The sequence below is a fragment of the Drosophila persimilis genome, unplaced genomic scaffold (assembly GCF_003286085.1).
Source record: "Drosophila persimilis strain 14011-0111.01,24,50 unplaced genomic scaffold, DperRS2 tig00000732-arrow-arrow-pilon, whole genome shotgun sequence".
NCBI lineage: Eukaryota > Metazoa > Arthropoda > Insecta > Diptera > Drosophilidae > Drosophila > Drosophila persimilis.
The window spans coordinates 507,476-532,033 of NW_020825345.1; the positions used below are offsets into that span (position 1 = coordinate 507,476).

Sequence of the window (24,558 nt, forward strand, 5' to 3'; positions counted from 1 at the left end):
GAAACAGAAGTTGCGGTAAAACTATTAATAGTCCAAGTGGAACTCGAAACATAGTGTACTAAACGAAAGAAACACAACGCAAAAATAAGAGCTTATACAGTTTATCCACTTTCCGTTTTAGTCCACTTTAATTCTATTAATTTGTTTCTTAATCAATTCGGTCATCTTAGGGTGAGCACTATAATTTCAAAAGATCCGACCCCGAAGAGAACGCCATTAAAAAACAAACAAAACATGTGGAATCGGGACCGGCACATCGGAACGAGTGGAATATGGAACTAATAATACTAGTACAACATTTGCCATTTTGCAGCACTTTTCACAGCAGTTTAACGTTTTCCAACACTATACACCAACACACACATCAAAAAAATTGTAAAATTTGTTATATCAAGGTTGCTTTGGAAAATTTTTGTGAAAGAAATGTATTATTAAGCAAAATAAGTACTTAATTAATATTTTACGTAAATATTTTGCATCACAAAACTATATTGTGACCGTCTTCAAACTGGAAACACACAATCACAATGCATATGGACAGAAATCAGATCCATTTGTGTAATATTATGAAAACTTAAAACCCATCGAAGTTCCTTTTAACACAATAAAAACAATACCAAACAGTAACAGTAACAGTAATCAAATTTTTAAAGAAGTTGTGTAGTGATACATGTCTGCCATGACATCATAACCCTTTCCTACATATGTACATATGTATGTGCATATGCTTTATGCGTCAAGTTGGATATAATTGATAAATATGTACATAGGATACATATATGTACAATGGTACATTCATGTGTATAAGTGAATTAACCAAAATCTTTAAAGCTGGCAAACAGTTGAGTTTATCAAATCAGAGGAAAAAGCATATCTACATACATATTACCTGTGAACACTTGCACATTTCGCCAACACGTATAGTTTTTTTGTTTTGCGATCAATATGAGACTTGGTAACTGGATATTTGTGTAAACATTTGGAGCCTAGCACCATTTTCCTACACTTGATATGGAAAAACAAACATTGTGCACACACAAACAGTCACATGAATTCGCCATAAAACAGAAACATATGTACAAATCATGTGTATGTACTTATCTGCGATGGAAGTGCAATTGGAACTTATGATTCAATGAAAGATACACCGCAAAGAAAAACAGCTTTCCGCACAGCACAGCTCTAAGGGAGATATTCCGAGAACACACTCATCCAAGCATTTATTTACATATGCGTATATGTATATATTGGTGTGCCGTAACCAGAGCCCCAGAGCAATTGCATTGTTCTATGAAGAGTTGCCTCGCCTTGTCTTGCCCCATTTGACCCCACAAAGAACTTTGGTCTTGGGATCAAGAAAACAATTGATCTTCCTGGGTGAATCATTGGGATAAGAATAGTATCTATTGAATAAATATTAATTGACATTATTCACGTTCGCTTTTCATTTTAGATTAAACTTGGTGTTTTTCTGTTTGAAAATCATACAAAATTGGACAAACCCTCTGTGACTTTGTACGACAACAAGAGGTCGTACCCCCAAACAGTGCTCGGAAGGGAAGCTCCATCAGCGAAGATGGTACTTCCTCCTGCACCACGCAACCTCAAAGGTGATTCATCGTTATACCATTACCAACCATTAACCAATCATATTTCCCTTTTTTATAGGAATACCTCTGTTTCTAGCGAGGAGCAAACTGTGCAAGGAACTAAGTCGGGACACCGTTCGTTTAATAAGTCTGCCTCCTCAAGGCAAAATAAGAACCCGACTATAAAACTAAAAGACACATTTAATAGTAGAAAATCCAATCGAAGGCAAGAGGCACTGGCACTGGCACCATCACCGGCACTTTCTGCACACACAAGCAAAAACTTATCTTCGTTGGAAGCATCAACATCATCATCACATACGGAGCAATCATCACCTTCCTCTTGGCCAAGGCTTCATGCACCAGCTTCGAAGAGCAGAAATAATATTTTAGTGCGATTTTTGCGACACTTTTCCAGTAATAATAATACCGCAACCAGCAAAACAGTGAATAATACAAACGAAAACGAACCAACAACAACCGCAGCAACTAACGAGAATATCAATAATAACGGCGAGCTGGAAAAAGCACAGGTCACAGCTACAGCAGAGGTCAGAGGTCAACACAATGAAGAAATCATGGACGGGCGAAAAAGTGAGACTTCAGACATTAAAAACCACCAACCAAAAAAAGGCGGTGGCATAATGCCGAGCAGCGGCAGCACCTTGAGCAAAGAAAAGTCGTCTTCGAAAGTTGCATCTGAAATAAAAACAGGAAAAATGGAGGCCCGAAAGTCTTCCTCTGACACGGTGATAGAGCCATCGTCGTTGATAAAACAACACTCGGCACCACAGTCATCGACGCCAACGACTCTGACGGCAAATTTTGTGCAAAATATGCGATTTGTGCGCAAGAATGTTGAACAATCGACCAGAAATGCCAATCCGTTGCAGTTTGTGGAACTGGAAACGGAATTTCCACGCGACTATGATGATAACATTGAGATGCTGTCACGCGAGGCCGAACATTTGGAGGAACAATTCCGTACGCCAACGCGATCGAATGCCCCAGATGCGACCGCTCATCAAGTGGCTGGTATTATTGAGAATATCATTACCGAGGCGTCCCGAAGTCTTGTAATTGAAAAAAAGAAGACTGAAGACGACGATGTGCCATCAAAATCCACCAACAAGCAGTCAGGTGGGGTGAAGCGTGTTGGCTTTCAGGTTGAGGAGAAAGACGATACCGAGACGATCCACAAAGAGAAGAAGCCAAAGAGCATTGACGATGTAGGAGTCAAGGGGTCGTCGGATAATACCGAGGTAAGTTCTGAGGGCTCTGGTTTAACTGGAACCTCGGCGGACACATCGGCATCGCTTCTGCCGTCCACAGCGACGGTCTCGAGCACATCGTCCGCCACATCGTTAACAAAGAGTAAAAGTGATGAAGATGATGATCCGGTGGCCATGTCCCCATGCGGTCGCTTTTTCAAATACGACAAAGAGGTCGGTCGTGGCTCGTTTAAAACCGTTTATCGTGGCCTGGACACGCTGACAGGTGTGCCGGTTGCCTGGTGCGAATTGCTTGTAAGTAAGAAAATCAAACAGGAGCCATCAGTCCCCCTTAACCTCCTCTGTTTTGTAGGATAAGCAAGTGAAGAAAAGCGAACGCACTAGATTCCGTGAGGAGGCAGACATGTTGAAGAAACTTCAGCATCCAAACATTGTACGATTCTATACATATTGGGAATTTCCGATCGGCCGTAAAAAGAATATTGTACTAGTCACAGAGCTGATGTTATCCGGGACATTGAAATCGTAAGAGTGCTTTATTCTGATGCGTATCGTGTAACGTAACTGGTGTGTTTATTTTGTAGCTATTTAAAACGTTTCAAAAAGATACACCCAAAGGTATTGAAGTCATGGTGCCGTCAGATCCTGAAGGGCCTCAACTTTCTGCATACTCGTCAATTTCCTATAATTCATCGTGATTTGAAATGTGATAATATATTTATAACCGGCACCACGGGTAGCGTTAAGATCGGCGACTTGGGTCTGGCCACACTTAAGAATCGTTCGCATGCTAAGTCTGTGATCGGCACCCCCGAGTTCATGGCCCCCGAAATGTACGAAGAGCACTATGATGAATCAGTAGATGTCTATGCGTTCGGCATGTGCATGTTGGAGATGGCAATATCGGAATATCCGTATAGCGAGTGCAAGGGACCAGCCCAGATATACAAGAAGGTCATTTCCGGCATAAAGCCAGCCGCTCTGGCCAAGGTGGAGGATCCCAATGTGAGGGACATCATCGAGCGATGCATTGAGCTGAAGAAAGAAGATCGACCCAGCTGCAACGAGCTCCTGGAGTCGGAGTTCTTTGACGAGGATATTGGAATTCGTGTTGAGCCTACGGCCTCCGAACAATTTCTCTCCGATCCCAGCATTTGCATCATAGAGTTCCGATTGCGATTCCTGGACCCAAAGAAGCGTTCATCCCGACACAAGGAGAACGAGGCGATTCAATTTGAATATAATATAACGAGCGACGACTACGAGAAGATTGCCCAGGAAATGATGAAGGAGAATATTATCTCAGAGGACGACTCCCGTGCCGTTGCACGCCTTCTGAAGGTTCAGGTTGTGTCGCTACTCAAGGAACGGGCTCAGCGTCAAACGCAAATCAAACTGCAGAACGAGAAGTCTCGTTTGGAGAAACTAGCCCTGCAGAAGCAACGCGAGAGCCTCCCCACCAATGTCGATGAGGATGAGGAGGATGAAGAGGACTCTGAGGATGAGGAGGATGGAGTAAAATGGAATCAACGGCTGCAACTGAAGTACGACCTGCTAAACACCGACTCCGAAACCAGCCTGGCCCTGTCCACGAACAGCGTTGATCCGCAAAATATTCCAAACCGATCGAACACATCGATTCAGGCAAGCGGCAGTCAACAGCAGCCATCGATGCAAGTGCCTCTGGCCTCGCCAGCAATATCCATGCAGCAAAAGTCCACAGTGCATTATATACAGAATCCACAGCTGGCATCATACCAAAATGCAAACAACTTGATACAGGACATTGCCAACAGCCAGGTGCAGGTGCAGGTGCAGGTCCTCTCACCAACAGGCAGTCAGCAACAACAGCAACCCAATGTAGCGCCCCATATAGTAGTGCCACAACAACATCAAATGGTGCAGCAGTCAAACATAGCTGAGGCACATGTCAACGTCAGCCAGCAGCAGCAGCAAGCACAAGTCGCACAGCAACAGATGCTGGCACAGCAATTACCTCAACAAGTTCAGTTGCAGCAGGTGCCGTCTCAGCAATCCATGCAATCTGTGATGGCTCCGCAGCAACATGAACAGCAGCAGCAGCAACAGCCAATGGGGGGCGAACAGCAAAAAAGTCACCAAATTCCTCAGTTGCAGCAACAGCTTCAGCAGCTAATGCAAACGAATGTGCAGCCTTCTGATTTGGTACAACAGCAACAGCAACAGACTCAGCAATATTTTCAGCAGCAGCAGGCTCAGGTTTCAATGCAACAAATTCCGCATACACAACCACAACAGCATCAATATACCCTGCATCCATCCCAGCAACAAGGACAGGGGCAACAGCAACAGCAACAGCCGATGTCCCAGCCCCACCCACAAATTCAGGTACATCAACAATCCTTTCAACAGCAGCAAGTGCAGCAGACGGCCTCCTCTCAGAACCATCAACAGCAGCAGATTCTTCAGCAGCAAATTGCCCAGCTACAGCAACTGCAACAGAACCAACAACTGCAACAGAGCCAACAACTGCAACAGACGCAGCAACAGCTACAGCAGACGCAACAACAACTGCAACAGAATCAGCAAATGCAGCAGAACCAACAACTTCAACAGAATCAGCAACTGCAACAGAATCAGCAACTACAGCATACACAGCAGCAGCAACAGCAACAGCAGTTTGTTCATCAGCAATATCATCAGCAGCAGCAACAACATCAACAACTTCTTTCTGGAGCGCAAGTAATGGCTCCGCAACAGCAGGTTCCCATGCAATTACAAGTACAAATGCAGGTACCTACATCTGTAGCCCCAACAATGCAGCAGCAGCAGCCGTACCAACAGGGCCAGCAGATGGCCCCTCCAAGTGGCCAAATGGCACTTGGTGAGGTTCAACAGCAGCAGCCGCAACAACAGCAACATGCTACATTTGCGACAGTCTCCGTGCAGCAACCACAATTTATGCAGCCGATACAACTATCATTGCCCTTGGAGCAACAATTACAACAGCTCCTGCTCAGTCAGCAGCAGCAGCAGCAAGCACAGTCGATGGCTCACCAGCAGCAACAGCAACTAACAGAGCAACAGATCCACATGCAGATTCAGCCAGCAAACACACAGGCACAGTCTGTAAGCCAGGAACAAGCTGTTACCTCTGAAACTGGTGTGGCACCAAACAGTCTAAATCTTCAGCTGAATCTTGAGACAAGAGTTGATCAACAATTATCCACGGAAGCAGAGAAACAGCAAAGGCAACAGAGTGCCGCTCGCTCCCAAAAACCAAGGCGCTCCAATCGGAGCGGCAATGAACGGATACCGAAATTAAGTGTCACCAGTGTCGATGAGGGTAGCGTCATCAACTGCCACATGGAGAACAAGCTAAAGACCATAACATTCAAGTTCGACATTGGCGATGTGAATCCCGTTGAAATTGCCAATAAATTGGTAAGAGCAGCTGACGCTTACCCCTAACAGTCCACTAAGCGAATCTTTTGTCTTTCAGATCGCCCAAGATTTGCTTTCGAATTGTCAAAGCACAGTATTTGTGGAAATGATTAATGAAATTGTTGACCAGGTCAAACAGAATCCCAATCAAATTCCAATACCAACTAATTATCGCCGCAATATTGAAAAGGTACTTGGCTTTCCGAAAAAAAAAACAATTATTTCCAGAGTAAAAGTGAATCCCATGGAAATGTGGGAGGATCTAAGAATTGCCTATCACGTTCATGGAAGGACCCACTATTACAGAGATCTCCTCTGCGACATTACCATTTTGAGGTTTATGAAGGGTTTTTTCCTTCTTATAGCGAAGGCTTCCACAATGCTGCAGAGCAGATGGATTTAGACAAAAAAGCAAAGTTGCTTCTCGTTTTCTAAATTCAAAGTATCACACCGCTCTGTCGATGATCATTCGAGCTAAAAATTACTTTCGAACCTGCAATTCTTAATTTTTTCAGACAGAATAAATGAAAAAACACCCGTTAGCGAACCAACAACCTTATAAAATTTGTTATATCCAAAATCTTGTACTTCATACGCAAGCAAACATGTTTGTTCAAAGTTCTTCTATGAAAAAACAAAACACGCCAATACAAAAGCTGACTTTCATACTGTTCGATCGGACAGCAGAATGTTTAAAGATCAATTGCACGAACTTTATTTAATCAGAACTGATAGTGGGACCTCCATTCAAACCATTTAAGCATTCAAATCTTATACTCGAATCAAATGTTTCAGAATTAGCGTAAGACGGTAGTCATATATCCAGTCCTTTCTAATTAGTGCATTAACTTTTAGTTCGAATTTTTAACCGAAGCTTCAAAGAGCTTTAAGTTTTAATCCATTTTGAATCAATTTAATGTTTCATATTTGTCCAGATAAATCCATGTTTTTTGATTGTCTATCTCTACTATAACAAAACAGGTCCGTCACGCGTCTCTAACTCGACAGCGTTCCACGTTTAGGTCACACCAAAGACATAGATCTGTAAGTGTTAAGTGCACTGGGCTTATGTAAACATAAAATATATATTATATTTTATAGCTAAAATGATTTCACTTATCAGGACATTTACTTTTATTTTCAAGGTTTATAAGATAATGAAAAGAACATTTGTGTTTTCTATAATTTTGTGAATGTACAGAAATGACTTTTGACTGGACGGAAGTATATCACAATGCAATCCTATTACAAGATGATGCTATATGTATAGTTTTATTAAATGAGTTCGGTCGATTCAAATTAATTAAGATGACAACATACGCCAGCCAGATGCACGAGCGAAAAGTGAAAAAGAAAATGCCTGACAATATTAAAACAAAATAAATACTGTCGAGGAAAATTGATGCTCGACTTGAGATCACTGGGACCGAAGCTTGTCTGCGAATGCAAAAACAAAATACATGTCACAACGCTCGACTCGAGTGTCCCCTATACGTTTTTCCTCGTCTTTGGAATGCTCCCAAGTTCAGAAATCGTGCCCACCTCTGACATATGCAAATAACAAAACTATGGCACATGAAAACTTCATAGCATCCAATCTTAAATCTATCGCCACATAGTATCCAAGCATCTCCGATCCCATAGATAGATATATGCATTTTCTTGTTCCGTGTTGAACTCTCAGCTGAATTACGTTCATAGTAAAGATCGGAACATATTATGTGCAGCTGAAAAAGAACCCAAATCGGATGACAATAGTATTCCGAAGGTGACAAAGAAATCCTCAAACCATAATCTCGATCTGCTGGGGTATTGAAAGGCTAGTATTAAATGAGCAACAGCTTAAAGATATTTTTAACATTAGGAGGACCTTTAATTGAAGCCAAAAAGAAACGAATAATATATGTACCTACATAATAGAATAGTAGACTGAAACGGAAATATTAACGGACATACGGTATAAAAGTTTACGAGTACCTTCCCCAAAACAGTTTTTGATCTTATGTTTCTTTTAAGATTTCAGGGGTTGTCTTATTTCACTTATTTCGGTTACCATTTCACATTAGAAGAGTTTTTAATTTTCTAAATATTCGCACCAGTGTATTTTGAGCTTGATTCACATTGATTCACATGCGTATCTGTCTATCTATATTTGACACGACCCATCTTTTAGCGGGATGAAACAGCCAGCGACATTACCAAGATGTTTGAACCGACTATACATGGAATTGAGAATTTGCCATCTGGCGGCGGAGGTGGAGGAGGAGGCGGAGGAGGTGGAGCCACTGAAACGACGAACACAACGAATCTGACTAGCGAAGCTAGATCGCAAACTTCGATGCTGGCAAATGTGGAGCATCCGACGAACATTGGGACGCCACCAAATACAGCTTCAACGATGTCATCCTCTTCAACGGCGTCGCGGGATGCACACAATGGCAGCAATGACGTGACCATCGGATCCGGTTCGGTGTCACGGAAAACAAGCACAGCTTCTGAATACACGTCCCTATCGATTGACTACATGCCTGATAATAACATAACGCCAACGGGTAACGATATGCTGAATACGCTGGGCGATGCACTGGCCAAAGATAACTCACAGAGTGTCCAACTTACCGCACGAGGTCATGCCATAACTCGAATGCAAAAGCTGTTGGAGTCGGCTGGTGGGACTTCAACGCCACGAAGCCTGAACCTGCCATTGAATCGGCACTTAAACATCCAAGAGGACCTGAAGCACACCAGGAGCCTTGGAGACTTGAGCGGTGTCAAGATTACGTTTGATATGCCTAATAGAACGATGACAGGGCCTGCGGAGGACAACAGTCACCAAGAGAAGGCAGTTAAAATGGAGAAGCCCAAGGATAAATCTGCTGGGCAGCTATCAACAACGCAAGGAACTGGCGCAGGAACCGTAGCAGCCAACACATTAGAGCAATTAAAGATCGAACTGGAGAATATTACGCATGCACACGCGTTTGCCTCCGCTGTGGTGGCTTCCATCAGTACCCGTACCGCACACCAGGCATCGCCAGCTATTTCATCTTTAACGGCCTCTACAGGCCAGCAGCAGACACAAGATTTAGTAAGTGAATAGCTCCAATATTTGTATATCTTTTTTAAACTTGTTCTTTGATTAGATAAACAAATCGAATAATCCTGTGGGCGCTAGTGGATCCACAACTTCAATTGGTCAAAATGCTTCTGGCTCTTCTGTATACAATTCTCGACGTGCTTCCATGGACAACAGCATGGGATCCGATATTCAGTTGCATGGAAATACCTCCTCCATTATTGAAGGACCCGCTACTAGTACAGATCCCACACCAACTGAAGCGTCCAATACTGGTATTATTGTCGCCGGCACGACAGTTGAGAAGCATCTCTCAAAGCAGGGAAGTTTGGACAAGGCGTGCAACACGTCCATTTGTGTAAGCAGCAGCAATGATGTGCCGCAAAGAAATCCCAGCAACGGATCGCTGAATCAAAACTCTATAGCAGATCTAGAAAAGAAATTGGCAGCGTTGCGGAACACTGACAATGCAGAAGAGGTAAGAGAGACCGCACAGTTTTGAATAAATAATTGGCTTCATACTTTTGTGACACTTTGAATTAATATTTACAGCCACAGCAGCCACAAACTGCAACATTGACGGCGGTACCAAAGCCAGTTGCTGATGAGGCAGTAGCAACACACCCAAGTTCCCGTAAAGTGTCCCGGTTTAGTGTCAGTCGAGTACAAGAGCAGAAAACTTTAGCTGCCGCTGAGGAAAGTTTGCAGAATCAACTAAAGATCGATTTGTCGTCGGCTTTGGGCCCTGGTGGGCAGGGCCAGCTGCAAAATAATGCCACAAATAGCTCTGTGCAAAACGGCAGTATGGTGAATACACCCACAGAACTTATTAGCTCGCCCATACAAAATGTTCCGCTGGCCATTAACGGAATTCAGTTGATTTACCAACAGCAGCCACAGCAGCAGATGCATCCTTCTGCGAAAAGTATGGTTAACAGCGGCGTGAACGTAGTGCCACAAGTCTTGACACAAAACGGCACACAAGTGACGCTCTCCGGCATTCAGTCACAAGGTCATCCCCCACAGCAGCAGCAGCAACAACTTGTGCATCCTAATATGCCACAACAGACACCATCCAGTGTCCATCCTCAGATGATGAACACTCTTCAGCAGCAGTCGGTGGCGCATCAGCAACCAATTATGACACAACAGCAACCAATGATACTGCAACAGCAGGGTTCCCAACAGTTCTCGCTGCCTGCAACGCAACAAAATCATGCACCGCAACAGTTCATCCAAATGCAGCAGAATCAGCTTCATGCCCTACAGCCTCAGGTTGTGGGCATGTCTCCGGGAATGCAGCAACAGCTTTCGGCCATGCAGTCAATGCAGTCAGCCCAGCACCAGATGGTAACACAACAGCAACAGCAACAGCAGCAACAGCAGCAGCAGCAGCAGCTGCAAATGCAAACTCATATGCAGCAGCCGCAACAGAATGTTGCAGGCTTGTATAATCAGCAGAATGCTAATTGCGGAGCGACACAACAAGGCTTTCATGCTGGTGTTCCCAATCATCTGTTGCAGCAGGCGAATTTGATGGGATCACAGCAACCCTCGCAGCCGTTGCAACATGTTATGCAGCCGCTTTTTAATGTATCGCCCGGTGAAGGTAAGCGTAAGCCCCCAAACCTCATTTGTATTTTGATACATTCTGTTATTTATTTGTTCCGTATTCCAGTTACCGAAGAGCCTGTTTCTCTAGCTGCAACGCATCCCCATTTATTGCCGAGCGATATACAATCTGTAAGAGCCACGTAGTGCGGCGTTTTACTGAGACGTTACTAATTTACATTTCTTGCAGGATATAAAGCATAATTTGGACTCATTGGTCAACCAATTGTGTAACACACGCTTGGGCACCAATCAACATCAGCGGCTGTTGCTGTTACGCCAGAGACAGCTCATCGAAGAGGACGAACTGCGTTTGAAACACTATGTGGAATACGAAAAATTTCAAAAATCTCTGCGCCAATGTAAGAATTATTTATGACGTGTGTGTGTGTCAACATTTTAACCGAAAATGGATCTACTCTACCTCTATATTGGTTACAGCTTTAAGCACAAACGTTCCAGCTACTACGACATACTTTTCAGCACCTCCTGCTGCACAGCTTCCAACTAATTTAAAAGCACCTGCTCCTCCGCCCTCAGCAAATCCGACATCCACAAGTTCTGCAAACACATAGCTGCGCTAAAATGTTTTGCTTCATTCATTCGCCTTTGACAAGCCATCACGACTAACAGCCATTTCTATGTTCTCGGCAATATAATTGGCACGAGTGTTTGTATGTGTGAGAAGGTGGATCTGGCCTGGCCCTAGCCCTGGCGGTAGAAATTAAGTAAAAAGTATATCTTATGGGATTGTCTGTAAATATTAGTCAAACGCTTTTAGTTGATATGCCATTGTTTCATATTTTCTTTCTTTCTGTACCACTTTTAATTTGATTTCACTTCTTTTGTTCTTTTGGTTTCTTCCTTTTTATTGTTTAAATAAATTAAGAAAATTGTACATTTTATTAGTAATCAAGTGTAAATAAACATTTCGATAATGTAATAATATTAGCAATGCATATAGAAAATATTATACATTTTAGTCGTCATTTATTCAAACTGATGTATACATACTATACTGCATAGTTACTAAATAAATAACTTATTACAGAATATGTAGTTTCACTTCATTACAACAGAAGTCGTAGGTCAAGTAGTTATATATTTGGCTCTGAGTCGGGATAACGAAACGATGGTGAAGGACGGGTCTATACGTGGGACGTGGGCCCCGAAGCACTGGTTGGGATAGGGCGAGCAGAGCTTGATGGATACAAAGGTCCAGAAACAACTTGTAATAAGGCTGAAATATTGCAATAAATGCGCTCTAAAAGCTGCAACCGCAAAAATCGGAAAACTATACCATAAAGGATCCGTGGAACTTTTTGCTTATAATATAATTTAACAGAGTTGGAAAAGTATAGTGAGTGAATCCTACTTGCAAACAAGTGAAATCTCGTTATCCGATCATGCAAGTGCGGAATTCTATACTGAGAGTGGAAAAAAGAGGTCTCGTGACCATGAAAAGCCATATGGACCAGGCTGTAGTCACAATATGTACATGTATTAAATGTGTGCGTTCGTAAATGCGTCCTTTTCATGGTTGCAGGCTTCTAGGTCAAACAAAATATCCTTTGTAAAGGTACAGAATTTGTTAAGGTAAAGTGCAAGTCGTATTCAATGATATAAGATGTAAGACCTTGGAATTTTCGCATACTGTGATAATACCTTTATTGTATGATTTGAACGAAATTAATCATAAAGAATGCAAGAACAGAAAATGTAATAACAAAACATGTGTGAAATAATTATTTTACACAGCGACATCCATTGTGTCTTTGATCTCGTTTCCCCATTCGCGGGCCATAATCATGATTTCATTCATGCTCAATTTGGGGCCAATCAGAGGGTTCAGCTGCGTCATGTAACAGCACAGCCAACTGCAATGTCAATTAATGATGTAGCAAAACATTAAAATTTAGCAGATCGATGGATTACGCGTATGTTAACGTTACTTTGAGCATACTAGGGCTAAAAATACTTACAACAGCCAACATGTTACTGCGGTTAGCATAAGGCAGCATTGAGTCACTCTGAAAACATATATGTTGGTTACTTTGTTTGATATAGTTTATGTTAAGACTTACCCTTTGTTTGGGCCACGAGCAAAGAAGGGGCAGATGATGCCAATGAATCCCCAAATGCAGGTGATAACCACGGGAGGCACATAATCAGGAACAGTCATTTTGAAGACTAGGCTATTTAGTCGAATGGAATGGAAATAATAAAAAAGGCACAAAACTCCGATCGCGAAAGATTTTCTCGAGCAATGAATATCACATGACAGACATGGGACCCAAAACAGCTGGTGCAGGCGTTGCCACTCTGTTCGCTTAAGTCGTAGTGTAGCCACATAATTCTCACTTCATTTAATTCACAATGGACTTATTCCACTGCACTACACGATGAGCTTATAATTGAGCTTATAAGAAGAGCATTGCGATTTTTTCAATTTTTCTTTCGGCCAATGAAAATTGTCAAAAATGCATTCTTAGAGTCTCAAAAGTTGCGTCATATAAAATTTATGAAATAGGGTACACAAATGGCAATACTTCGAACCAGCAACATGTCTTCAAATACCAGCAACATTGACTAGACAGCTTTTTTTGTTGAAAATTTTTGCTTAAACCGTATTTTAGTCAAAATACAATACATGCGATTACTTAAAAGTCATTAATCTTGTAGAAAATGTATTCATCAATAGAATAAAACTATGTGTACATGGCTCAGGGTTTTAGTAAGCCAGCATTATTCAACGGAATATCAAAATTGAACAATAGGAACGACGATCCTCTTTCGTTTTTTTTTGTTTGACCATTTTCGCTAAAACTTTTTTTTACGAAGAATGCAATAAAAACAGGTATTTCAAACAAACCAGTCAAGTAGAAAATAGGTTCATAAATTTGATAATATTATTTGTTCAGGTATGAAAGTCCTAGTAATATTAAATCGAATATTAAAATGGAGGAATATGGTTTTCAATCCTTGACGGAGAAAGATTAACCCATTGTAGACCAAGGGAGTATTTTAGTATTCCACCGAAAATAATGAAAATTTAATAATTTTAGCGCAGTTCAGGTGAAAGATATCGGGGTTTTTTTAAGTTCAGAGAAAATATAGCAAGGCAAGGAGCTACAAGAAGAATTTACAATCAGTAATATTTTCCGCCATTCACCTCAAGTCGTTGAACTGCTTAAATAGAGGGGGTTAGGTGGGCTAAGTTCGATTTCTTATCGATATACTTCACACTAGAAACATAAATTGATTTTCGGCCGAGGTTTTGAACAAAATAATAAATAAATATGTTCCAAAATAGTGCTGCTCGTCTTTTGGTTCCGGCCATCCGTAATGCCATGCAGAGCCGATGCCAATCCGTGGTTTCCGGCCCACCAACACAGCATATCTCAAAGGCTGTAAGTATTCGCACTTGGTTGCATAACCAGATGTCTGGTAAAGAAAATGTACGATATAAATAATGTGTTTCCTTGCAGGAGAAAGTGATTCTAGGCGGTGGCATGTGCGCAGCGGCCCTGTTTATTCCTGGCTGGGTTCTATATCACATTCGTGATTACAAGGGCGGAAAGTAATTCGATGATCTAATATTATGATTCCTTTCCTTGAAAAGTATCAATTTAGTAATGGTGCTCCTATGCCACATGAATAAAGGAAAATAGATTGAATTTAACCATGAATTTTTAATATGCTACAGATATGTGTCAGAATAGTGTTTTAACTTATTCCCGAATCGCAACGTATGCTGATTAAGTCAAGCTATGTTTTTCCTATAGTGAACCCGTCGCCGATATTTCTTCAATCCAGACGAGACAGCAAAGGGAAAAAGTGTTGACCGTTGTTTCCGAGCTATGCTTTAATCTGATCTTGACGCTCTCACTAATTGGTGTTTAATAAAACTTGTTCCTCTTAAAATTGCTTTCTTTAAACGTCTGTAACGACTTGTGTATTATATTTTTAACTAATTGATGCTTTAATTCCCACATCTGCAAAGGATTTCTTGGGTTTATCAAAATATTGTCTAAGGAATTCACTGATTCCTATACCACAAAACTAATTTATGTTCCTCTTATCCGCACTACCTTAAATTGCAAGATAAGCTTGAGTCTGTACAAAAACAATTTCTTATCTTTGCCCCCCCGTGGAAATCATCCTTCTTGCGAAAGTCGGCTGCACCTTTTAAAAGCCGAAGGATTTGCCATGGAATTTGTTTTCTCCACAAACTTCTCTCTGGTGAGGTTGAATCCAGTGCCCCCATCAGTCTTGCTCGTATGTATCTCTGTCCCGTTCCCTCCGACTAGGCATCACTTTCATTTTCATCTTCAACACTGTCTTTCTAACTATATACTCTGATAAAGAATACTTCCGTAGACTTTGCCATAATTACAAAACTTTCTTCTATTTGGTTTCCTTTGGCACTAGTGCTATTAAGGTAACAACTTTTTTAATGAATAGTTTAATTTAATTTACTATAATTCTTAAATTGTTAGTCTATTGGCTATGATGGCTATGAATATGACCATAGCGACTATTTTGCCAATAAATCAGTACCAAAGGAACAGAGTATTTGCCATAGAAAGTCTTGTATTTGTTTTTATTTTTGTGCTGAGCAACAAAAAACTATTTAATGTCGTCTAATTGGCTGTACATTTAATTTGATCAAGCAATTAATTTGCTTTTAAGCTATCAACCATCAACACAAGGAGGCGCTCTCCGCAAAAGTGCTTTAAACTATTGCCACAGGATTGGAACTTATACCAATTGGACAATAATATTATATCGATGAAGGTAATTCAGAAATAGCAGATTTTTGGTCCGCAAACCCAATACTTGCAGTCACAATGGGAACTTCTTCTACTTATTGTGTGTTTAAGTATGTAAATATATTTTCACTTCGCTTTTTTCAATTTAACAAGCTTTCGAATGATTTTTTTAATGGGCAAAGAAACTTATAAAATTTAATTGTGCTTATGAAATGGTGTGTTTTATTTCTTTTGGTTATCCTTTTCATCATTTTTTTTGTCCTTGTCTTTGTTCAGTGAGCCAACAGCATCGCGCACTGCTTCGGATTGGGGATCTACCCCAGGAAGATTCTCTAGCACACTCTGCAAGAAGGCCGGGTCGCCAATTACCTCCGAATAGTCCTCGTCGACATCCATAGGAGCATTGGTTTCATCAGTTTTTGGGCGCTTTGCTTGCTGGGTAACGCTATCATCTGGAGCATCTTGCATGGACATTTGCATGGCAAAGGCGATCTGTTCTTCTTCGGTCATGTTGGCAAAATCTGGCAAGTTATCTTCAGGGGTCTCAGTGGACAGTGCCAAGGCCCGTTGCAACATAGCTTCCTCCGAATTCGCCTCGGCGTTTCCTGCGCCGCTTTCAACTTTGGGCTGCCCCGCGGTAGCAGCAGCTTCGACACCAGCTGGTGCTGTGCTATCAGCATTAGCACGACGTTGCTCACTTTCCTGACGTTGACGTTGCTCCTCCATTGACACACGCAAAGCAAGAGCCAGTTCCGGGTCTTCGTTGGGATCAACTCCGAATTCGAACACGTTTCCTCCCAAGCCGGCACCACCCAATCCATCTTCTCCCTGAATAATGGGCGACGACATCAGAGCTTCAGACAGGGCCGATCCGCGAGGAACACTAACCAAGTGCGATCCAGTACCGTCTTTGCCGTTCAATGCGTTGATGAAAGCAGTCAGCGTCTCGTTGTTATTGCCATGATCGCCGAAGCTAACAATGTCAACATTCACCTTCTCTTTCTTCAGGCGTTTAGCTTGCTTCACAAGGTCTCCTTCTTCGTGACAAATGGGAGAGCCAACAAAGACGACAATACGCATCTTATGGTTTTTGCCTTGACGATGCTTCAACACCAAATGGGCTATGCGGATCCCGGTCAGAAGGTTTATCTCACCCTTTGGTTGGATGAGATGCATTTTAGACAAAATCCGCCCCACGTCGCTTGTCAGAGTAGCCAGCACTTCCACGGTACTAAATTAATAAATGAAACAATAAGGAGCGCTTTTCAAACCATCGGCCACGCAATACTCACTTCGACAACGTCATTAGTCCAACATTATTCTCTGGATTGGATCTCAGTTTAGTGAGGCAAACGAGATTGATTCCATCCTTTTGGACGTTCAGACGTGTAGGAAAATAGTCACCATTGCGTTGGTAATCGCTGTTATCAAAGCTGAAAATACAAACAGGGGTTTGGTTTCGTTAATCCGTCTTCTTTCTGCATATGGTTTATCAATGATTAAACATTATTTTACCATATCATAGTACTTTCAAGAACCATTTTCGTATTTTTGCTTGTCACTTTACCACTGAACTGTAATTGTGATACTTACAGTGTGACCGCGGACTTGTCAATAAAATATACCGTCCGACCCTCAGAAATATACCGAAATATACCGTCTGATTTAAAAAATATACCGTAAATATACTGACGGATTCAAGATATTAGTCGTTTTAGATCTTCCGTGGAATCTTACTAGCTAGATAACATCCTCAGCCGTGCCCACATATTTTTATACGATTAATAAACCAATTTTCTAATTGACTGGGTTATTTTAAACGCTTGCTTTAGTTGGATTTTGTCTAAAAAAGGTTTTCAGCGAAAAAGGTCAAACAAAAAGGTTTTAGCGAAATAGGTCAAGACAAAAAAACGAAAGGATAGTCGTTCATATTGCTCAATTTAGAGATTCCGTTAAATAATTCTGTTTAATTTAAACCCTTAGTTTTGCCCACATCATTTTAGGCCATTGATGAATCAATTTTCTACATAATTCGTTAGTTTTTAGACCTTGCTTTTATTGTATTTTGACTAAAACAAGGTTTAAACAAAATAGTCCAACAAAAAAAAAAAACAGTCGCAATTTTGCTGGTATTTTAGACATGATGCGCGCATATGCCTTGTTACCCTATTTCGATAATTTAGTATGAAGATATAACGAAATTTATAAAGACCTTTTCTCAAATTGATATGTTTTAGACATATTCATGTATATTATTAGTATATTGTGTATATTTATCTCGATCCTGATACCTACGGAGTCTGGGATGACAAACATTTTCTGAACTCTATAATATCCTTTCCCAGGGTATGCATTGTTGCTTGCATGTTGCCGCAACATGGATCGCGACTTTTGTTTTCGGCCAATGAAAATCGTAAAAAATGATTTGCAAAAAATGTTGCTGCAGCAATGATTGCATTTCGGCAAATCTCGATAAAAATTAAGGATTACAGTACTGCTGGGTAATAAAATATTTGTATTCTGCAAACAAGCAATCAGATTAAAAATTTTATTTTTGGGAAACAAGCTGGCGCGTACGTCTTTCGTACAAATGGTTTTTTAATAATTGTGTTTTCCTACTTTTAATCTCATAAACGTGTTGAACTAAATTTATTTGTAATAGTCTTATGACACTGGACTTTGCAAGCTTTGCTGCGAAGAAAGAGATAGCAATATCACAAAATTAGTGCTTGTAGCTGTAGCTGTAGCTGATGTTTTCCAACACACCAGCCAACCAGAAAAATTGGATATGAAAAGTGTAACAATCGCCCATTTCTGCCCGCAGCGCTGCTCCCAGCTCAACTGGAAAGCCTCGCATATATCGCTCTCACTGATTGCTTTACCCATAGGGTTCTCTCTGTTCTTGCAGCTAGCCAGTTGGCAAAGTCTAAAATTTCATAAGCTATAAACAAAACACATAAGTTATGTCGCTATTGACTGGTCACATTAAAGTTTGAAAAATAATAATATGAAAAATAGAACAACAACATAAAGAATTTCGGCGATAAAGATAACGCTAAATCCAATCATAAGGCTCATGATACCACCAGTTAAAGCTAAAAGGCGAATAATACGAATTTTATAGTTTAAAAATGAGAAGATATCTTTTTTGAAACCTACACATGTATTCAGTTGGTCCGGTGTACGAAGTCCTCACATTGCTTCTAAAATAATTTTCTGTGAAGTAGAAATTTACTACTGCCAAGTTTTTTCGGATATATTCATTTGATAAATTCTTTAAATAATCACTCTGGGCCTTCAGGTCCTGTTGGCTAAAAGGTGTTGTGAAAGCATCAGGAAAGAACGTAAGATCATGACAACTGGTTAGGCACAAATCTTTACATTCAGATCTTTTCTTGTCAAAGATCTGTAATTCCGCATTATTCCAGCAATCAAACTGAGCCGCATCACATACTGTAGCGTTAGCAAATACCAACGGCAGATAGTATGGAATACAATCACACAGTCGAAGGAAGAACAACGCATCGCATTCAGATTCGCAGTTGCGTCGCGTATAATAACGATAAAAGTAAAGTTCTTCTTCATCGCTAAAAATACATTGTCGTTTCGTTCGATGGATGTTACGAATGCTGGGCAGGGCTTCAAAGCTCCGCGCGATTATACGAAATGTTGTCTGATGCCCGATCATTGCTGGTAATCCAGATTCCTTCATACGTGGTTGATCGATTGGGTTATACAATAGCACCTTAAAACAATTGTATTATTAAAATGCTAATGGGTACAATCTTCAAATACACAACTTTGAATCCTTGTCCATTTGTAGAGGAACAAAAATAATCATTCACGTGACCATTGAGTATTATTTGTAAACCCATAGCAATGCCAACGCCAACTCCTGGCCGCGGGTAATAGCTGGACGGTAGTTTCGGTGGATAGCCAGATATAGGATTCCAATCCACTGCAATGTCTGCAAACCTATTCGTTGAGGTGTAGTCCCGAATGTATGTTGGCCTTTCAAATAAAATACTTTTTACACACGAACTTTTCTGCGCTGGGCTTCAAAAACGTACCTGAATTTGTATAAATAATATGGATGCAACAAATTGAATACACAGCACAAGCCCTCATCTACAAAGATTTCTCTGAAGATATCAGTGCATGGTAACTTTTTTTTATGAAACATGCATGACACTATCAAATCTTCGCATCTCTCAGAAACATTTAGTATAAAGTTGGGGAACGTTTCGTTTTTAGAACGATGATTCGATTTTGTAAAATTGCCATAAGTATTCTCTTTATAGCAAGTTTTCTGTAGCATGGAATATCCTAGCGATCCACTGAAATGATTTTTATTATTCCTCTTTCATATACATAGATATGAATATTGGGTTTACTTACGGTATTAAATCTTCTACTTTCGATTTCTTTGCCTGATTCATATTACAAACCGTTATTGCAGGGAATGGAATCTTACTAATTGGAGTCATAGTTGAACTAATTCCAATAATCACTGGCGTGTCTTCCCATTTAACAAAAACGCGAACCGCTAAGTTTACGGCCACATAAATAAGCGAAGCAAAAATTATTATAAAGTATAGCTTTATCCACCATAAATGTCTATCACCGATGACGTATTTTAACAACTCCAATGATGTATTTCTTAGAAATATTTGCTTTCGGTTTTGACCGTTCCTCCACAGTTTTTCTTTCATTCTACTCAGGAAACTCATGGTATTGACCCGATGGTTATTTTATTCTTGTTAATAGATTAGGGATAGTTGTTAGACTGTGGTGTGGCTCTCTCTTGTAAGACTCAAGTGTTTATATATGTATATTCATTAGTATTTACAAAAGCATTATCTATGAAGCTTTTCAATGTATTATCATTAAGTTTTTGTAATGAATCAAAGTAATAAAATCCTCATTATTGAACCATTCCAATTAGCCTAATTGTCTGAAATAACAAGTTCGTTTCATTCTGTACCTTAAACGGCAAATCCAAATGATTTTCAAATGTTCTGTTCAAAGGACTACGGGAAAGTGGAGCTATAAAAGGAATATCCGTTTTCACTGATAAAGGAATTGTATGAACCTCCAGTCACAAACATAATAAATAACCTGAATATCATTATGTTTATGCGTTCATCATCACATACAAATTTTAATAATATCCCTACAAGATATGTAACAATATAAACACTGTATAGTTTCGTGGTTATGAGCAAAGTATTGTTCGGTGATCGAATTGTATTTTTATTTTGTAATATTTATTTGTTTCATTACTGTTTTTTATTATAATGTTACAAATTTGTTATTATTTTTAATCTAATATAGGTACAACTTCAGCCAGATTGGTATTCTTTATTTTGTTTTGAACAATTTTAAAACGGGAAATGGCACAATTAGTATTTGATTAAAGGCTTGTTTCATAAATACCTTTAAGATATTATATTCATTATTTGTGAAAACGAACCTGCAATATGTGGATTTTTTGTTTTGTTTTTTTTTTTTGTAATACCTTAAAAATGTAAGCTAGCGATTTCAAAAGGTCTTTTGATTTACGAGTTTACACCGTCTATTTATGGTAATCTTTAAACTATTTCGAAAGTATAGAGAAAATATCACTGCAGGATACATGCATAGATGTATAAAAATATGTTTTAATATCATCGGAACAAACTGAAAATGTATTAACGTAAATAAGCAGCTATTAAATATCACTAAATCTACGGTTCATATTCAATCAGTTATAAGCCTGATGAGAAAACTATTTGTTCAACTTAACAAGAACATGTTGTACAGATCTGTTTTTTTATTTTGAGGATCTTAATTGTCAATTGAAATGTGTGTACAGAATATGCTTTCCAACTAATTATAATTCTTTACTTTGCTTGGTATTATTGAACAACTTGATACAATTGATTAATCTGCTGAACTTTCCAACCAATATCTAACCAAAAATTCTATTTGGAAAAAAGAGGCTCTAAAGAAATACTACAATAATATAGGAATCGAATCATACATATGTAGGATTGTTTGTTTTTGTCTCCTTTTTTTTGAGATATCAAGAATTTTTCAAGCTGATTTGTACATTTTGTTTTGAGGGGTTGGGGTTAACAATCAAATGCCTGCTTTAAAAATATATATTACCAATTATTCATATAACATTCATAATTTGTAACTGTCACGGATGAGTCGCATAGAAATATGTTCCCAGTCATATAATCCTATAATATGTATTGATCTTTTAATAGAAATAAATGATTATCGTTTTTTTGTTTTGTTTGCTTGTAGTTTTAAATGTTGAACATGTGTGGTTTATATGGTAATTTCCTTATTTCATTTAATTTCTGTGTACAGTAACATATTTATCATTAAAAACAAAACATTTTAAAGAGGTACATTTCGAAAGTATAGGCTTAAAATCATATTACAGTAAATATACATACAATAATTATAGCTCTTTGTGTCAGGGTATTACGGGGAACTTGTTGAAAAACGTTTAGAAATATACTGAATTACAGGTATGCAACAGTAATACTTTAACACAAAATTATAATCATAACAGCAACAAAAATGTATTGATTATTGATTGACAAAAAGGTATGGTGTGGTATGGTATGTATGTAGTTATGATAACACTATATCGGCACAACATCAGAAATTTAAGTTTTTCTATTACCGGATAACGCATACCGCATGCAATATGCATTTTATATTATTATGTTTGTTATGTTTTCTATGTGCGTTTTACTTAGTTATCGCTTTTTAACTTCAAAAAAAATGAGTGGAAACCCGATTAAAGAATGTTTGTATTTTGTTATCTTTACAATTCAGTCTGAAAGGCATAGTTTGTTTACACATTTGATATCACCTATTTTGAAAAATCTATTTGTTTACTTATTTTATTATCTCTAAAATTGTGTATACATAGGTAATGATATATCATTGATCTTTAAGGTTTAATGGTAACCACTTATTGGATGGTATTAAATATAATTTAATTTAATACAAGTACGGAAAAGTTGCTGAAAATTTCGTTGCGTTAAGTGGAGAATAAATATTTTATATAAACCTAAATTTTGGTACCCAAATACATGTATGTGTGTTGGTTTAAATTTTGCCTTCGATATTTGGTTCTGTATCATTTATATGTATATATCGCTAGAATATTGATTAGGTTATATCTGGGACTGTATATCGAACATTTTGTTTCGTTGCGGGTCTACAATTGCTGCACTTTTTGTTTTGTGTTTTTTCTTCTTCTTCGTTAGATGCTTACTCATCATCGGAGACATCTGAAGATTCACTTATATCACTTGAAAATATCTCCAGCCAATGATAATCACGTCTATCAACGTAGTCCCACAGATAAATCTATTATATTTGATAAGTATTTAATATATTGATCAGTATAGTCATTTATATAAAGCAAAAGGATATATGATACTCACATCGAGTAAATCGATTATTTCATGTTGGCCTTGTAACTTTCGAGTACGCTTTGGTAAGCCCACATCAACGATATCCCCATTGGGCAGGGCATGTTTATAAAAGCACTTGTTTCCAAAGGGACACTTTCCCTCGCCTTTCTGAAAGTATTTACAATCTTTGGCTCCCAAGGCAGCGCGATAATCATTGAGAAGCTTATCCTTTTCCTCCTTTGTCTCCACCCAAAACGCACTGGGGCAGACAAAGTCTGAACATACGCGACATTCGGGGCAAGCACTAAAATGAAGCGTAGCGTTAATTTTGTATGTAATATACATACATTCGAATACAAGCAAGAATTCTATAGTCGAAATCTCCATTCAATACATATAGGTAGACCCAATTTTCAATCAATTATCATTTTACTCACCGCGTTATTTTATGCTCAAACTGTTTGGCCTGGCGCCATTTACGAATGCATTCCAAACAAAAGATATGGTTGCAGTTAGGCAGGATGCCAAATCTTTTCTCCCGGCCAGCCTTCTCCATGATTGTGTCGAAGCATATGCCGCAGGCCTTATCCTTAGAGCGAGCGATCGCAAAGGAAAGTTCCATGGCCTGTTCGTGCTGTTGCAAGCACTCCCGGTTGTGATTTTTACGTTGAGCTTGATCCGTGGGATGCAGGCAATACTGGTCACACATTTCGCATAGCTCCATGTGTATACGATAGGGGCAATACTCGCCATAAGGACACGGACATTCATAGGGACAAACCTCGTCCAATGATGCGGGTTCGCAACAGCTCACGTCGACTGTCGGGCCACCAACTACTTCGGCCCAGGAGATTCCGTTTTGTAGAGATACGCTGCCAGAAGCTGCCTCCCCATCCTCGTTCTGTTCCAGCACGCGCTTCTGGCTAGGCACAAATATCGGGGCATTTGCCCAATTACGTTGGCTGGTGCTTGGCTTAATGCTCTCAGCATTATCTGTAGTTATATGCGTTTGCTCCGCACACTCGGGACGGCCGCGACTTAAATCATGAGAGAAACGGCACAGCTCGCCAAAACGGCAAATGCCGCGCAGATAAAATCGGCATATCGTTTGACTTCGCCCAAGTGCCATGTTGGGAATGGCTGGATCGCTGTTGGCGACGGCACTCATTTTACTCTGTACTTTTAACAATTGCAAAAGGGTTTGATATTTCAAATTTGACAATTCTCAACGATGACCTAAAAATAAAAGCATTATATAAAAACTGTAAACTCCGTTCGTCTCGTACGAAGTTAAAACATTCACATAATGACACAATACATGCATAGAAATGTGCATGAAAGCACAAATACAATTAATCATGTGCTTGCATCTTTTATACATATGTGCATGTGCGTGCAAGCATGCATACATATAGGCATTTGACTGTATTG

The 24,558-nt window shown here is 39.6% G+C and overlaps 6 protein-coding genes across 7 annotated transcripts; 2 read left to right on the forward strand and 4 right to left on the reverse strand.

Annotated features, from left to right (window-relative positions):
• The first annotated feature begins 1,455 nt into the window (after positions 1-1,455).
• LOC6603327 (serine/threonine-protein kinase WNK1) lies at positions 1,456-12,519 on the forward strand. Of its 2 annotated transcripts, XM_026992320.1 has the most exons (12): positions 1,456-1,610; positions 1,669-3,115; positions 3,174-3,346; positions 3,406-6,244; positions 6,303-6,434; positions 7,226-7,288; positions 8,418-9,332; positions 9,388-9,798; positions 9,873-10,929; positions 10,999-11,063; positions 11,122-11,293; positions 11,373-12,519. In XM_026992320.1, exons 2-12 carry the CDS (start codon positions 2,168-2,170, stop codon positions 11,504-11,506), a joined length of 6,909 nt encoding a protein of 2,302 aa, XP_026848121.1. In that variant the 5' UTR covers positions 1,456-1,610; positions 1,669-2,167; the 3' UTR covers positions 11,507-12,519. The 2 variants fall into 2 exon arrangements, with proteins under 2 accessions (XP_026848121.1, XP_026848122.1); XM_026992321.1 differs by lacking the exon at positions 7,226-7,288 and having other exon boundaries at positions 1,481-1,610.
• Positions 12,520-12,574: 55 nt separating this feature from the next.
• LOC6603328 (V-type proton ATPase subunit e 2) lies at positions 12,575-13,153 on the reverse strand. Its single transcript, XM_002028278.2, has 3 exons — positions 13,016-13,153; positions 12,914-12,961; positions 12,575-12,808 (listed from the first exon to the last, which is right to left on the reverse strand). The coding sequence occupies exons 1-3, from the start codon at positions 13,111-13,113 to the stop codon at positions 12,682-12,684; spliced, it is 273 nt and encodes a 90-aa protein (XP_002028314.1). The 5' UTR covers positions 13,114-13,153; the 3' UTR covers positions 12,575-12,681.
• A 1,054-nt stretch (positions 13,154-14,207) lies between these two features.
• LOC6603331 lies at positions 14,208-14,613 on the forward strand. The gene is made up of 2 exons (XM_002028279.2): positions 14,208-14,341; positions 14,420-14,613. The coding sequence occupies exons 1-2, from the start codon at positions 14,231-14,233 to the stop codon at positions 14,513-14,515; spliced, it is 207 nt and encodes a 68-aa protein (XP_002028315.1). The 5' UTR covers positions 14,208-14,230; the 3' UTR covers positions 14,516-14,613.
• A 1,225-nt stretch (positions 14,614-15,838) lies between these two features.
• LOC6603332 (26S proteasome non-ATPase regulatory subunit 4) lies at positions 15,839-17,278 on the reverse strand. The gene is made up of 3 exons (XM_002028280.2): positions 17,219-17,278; positions 16,996-17,136; positions 15,839-16,934 (listed from the first exon to the last, which is right to left on the reverse strand). Exons 1-3 carry the CDS (start codon positions 17,242-17,244, stop codon positions 15,926-15,928), a joined length of 1,176 nt encoding a protein of 391 aa, XP_002028316.1. The 5' UTR covers positions 17,245-17,278; the 3' UTR covers positions 15,839-15,925.
• A 1,410-nt stretch (positions 17,279-18,688) lies between these two features.
• Positions 18,689-20,415, reverse strand: LOC6603333 (pickpocket protein 28). Its single transcript, XM_026992400.1, has 5 exons — positions 20,102-20,415; positions 19,774-20,040; positions 19,504-19,714; positions 18,863-19,448; positions 18,689-18,798 (listed from the first exon to the last, which is right to left on the reverse strand). Exons 1-5 carry the CDS (start codon positions 20,413-20,415, stop codon positions 18,689-18,691), a joined length of 1,488 nt encoding a protein of 495 aa, XP_026848201.1.
• A 2,260-nt stretch (positions 20,416-22,675) lies between these two features.
• On the reverse strand, positions 22,676-24,295 carry LOC6603334 (probable E3 ubiquitin-protein ligase makorin-1). Its single transcript, XM_002028282.2, has 3 exons — positions 23,565-24,295; positions 23,158-23,431; positions 22,676-23,080 (listed from the first exon to the last, which is right to left on the reverse strand). Exons 1-3 carry the CDS (start codon positions 24,293-24,295, stop codon positions 22,982-22,984), a joined length of 1,104 nt encoding a protein of 367 aa, XP_002028318.2. The 3' UTR covers positions 22,676-22,981.
• Between the last annotated feature and the right edge of the window lie 263 nt (positions 24,296-24,558).

Excerpts from the sequence above, each read along its gene's own strand:
- LOC6603334 (XM_002028282.2), bottom strand. The coding sequence starts at position 24,295 with ATGAGTGCCGTCGCCAACAGCGATCCAGCCATTCCCAACATGGCACTT. Across the intron at positions 23,432-23,564 it reads TTTGAGCATAAAATAACGCG|TGCTTGCCCCGAATGTCGCG; the intron begins GTGAGTAAAATG and ends GCTTCATTTTAG. Across the intron at positions 23,081-23,157 it reads AAATAATCGATTTACTCGAT|ATTTATCTGTGGGACTACGT; the intron begins GTGAGTATCATA and ends CAAATATAATAG.
- LOC6603331 (XM_002028279.2), top strand. The coding sequence starts at position 14,231 with ATGTTCCAAAATAGTGCTGCTCGTCTTTTGGTTCCGGCCATCCGTAAT. Across the intron at positions 14,342-14,419 it reads CACAGCATATCTCAAAGGCT|GAGAAAGTGATTCTAGGCGG; the intron begins GTAAGTATTCGC and ends GTTTCCTTGCAG.
- LOC6603328 (XM_002028278.2), bottom strand. The coding sequence starts at position 13,113 with ATGACTGTTCCTGATTATGTGCCTCCCGTGGTTATCACCTGCATTTGG. Across the intron at positions 12,962-13,015 it reads GCTCGTGGCCCAAACAAAGG|AGTGACTCAATGCTGCCTTA; the intron begins GTAAGTCTTAAC and ends ATATGTTTTCAG. Across the intron at positions 12,809-12,913 it reads GCAGTAACATGTTGGCTGTT|TTGGCTGTGCTGTTACATGA; the intron begins GTAAGTATTTTT and ends TTGACATTGCAG.
- LOC6603333 (XM_026992400.1), bottom strand. The coding sequence starts at position 20,415 with ATGAAAGAAAAACTGTGGAGGAACGGTCAAAACCGAAAGCAAATATTT. Across the intron at positions 20,041-20,101 it reads AAAGTAGAAGATTTAATACC|TGGATCGCTAGGATATTCCA; the intron begins GTAAGTAAACCC and ends AAATCATTTCAG. Across the intron at positions 19,449-19,503 it reads CAAATGGACAAGGATTCAAA|GTGCTATTGTATAACCCAAT; the intron begins GTTGTGTATTTG and ends AATTGTTTTAAG.
- LOC6603332 (XM_002028280.2), bottom strand. The coding sequence starts at position 17,244 with ATGGTTCTTGAAAGTACTATGATATG. Across the intron at positions 17,137-17,218 it reads CTTGAAAGTACTATGATATG|CTTTGATAACAGCGATTACC; the intron begins GTAAAATAATGT and ends TTGTATTTTCAG. Across the intron at positions 16,935-16,995 it reads GGACTAATGACGTTGTCGAA|TACCGTGGAAGTGCTGGCTA; the intron begins GTGAGTATTGCG and ends TTATTAATTTAG.
- LOC6603327 (XM_026992320.1), top strand. The coding sequence starts at position 2,168 with ATGGACGGGCGAAAAAGTGAGACTTCAGACATTAAAAACCACCAACCA. Across the intron at positions 6,245-6,302 it reads TTGAAATTGCCAATAAATTG|ATCGCCCAAGATTTGCTTTC; the intron begins GTAAGAGCAGCT and ends TTTGTCTTTCAG. Across the intron at positions 11,064-11,121 it reads TGCCGAGCGATATACAATCT|GATATAAAGCATAATTTGGA; the intron begins GTAAGAGCCACG and ends CATTTCTTGCAG.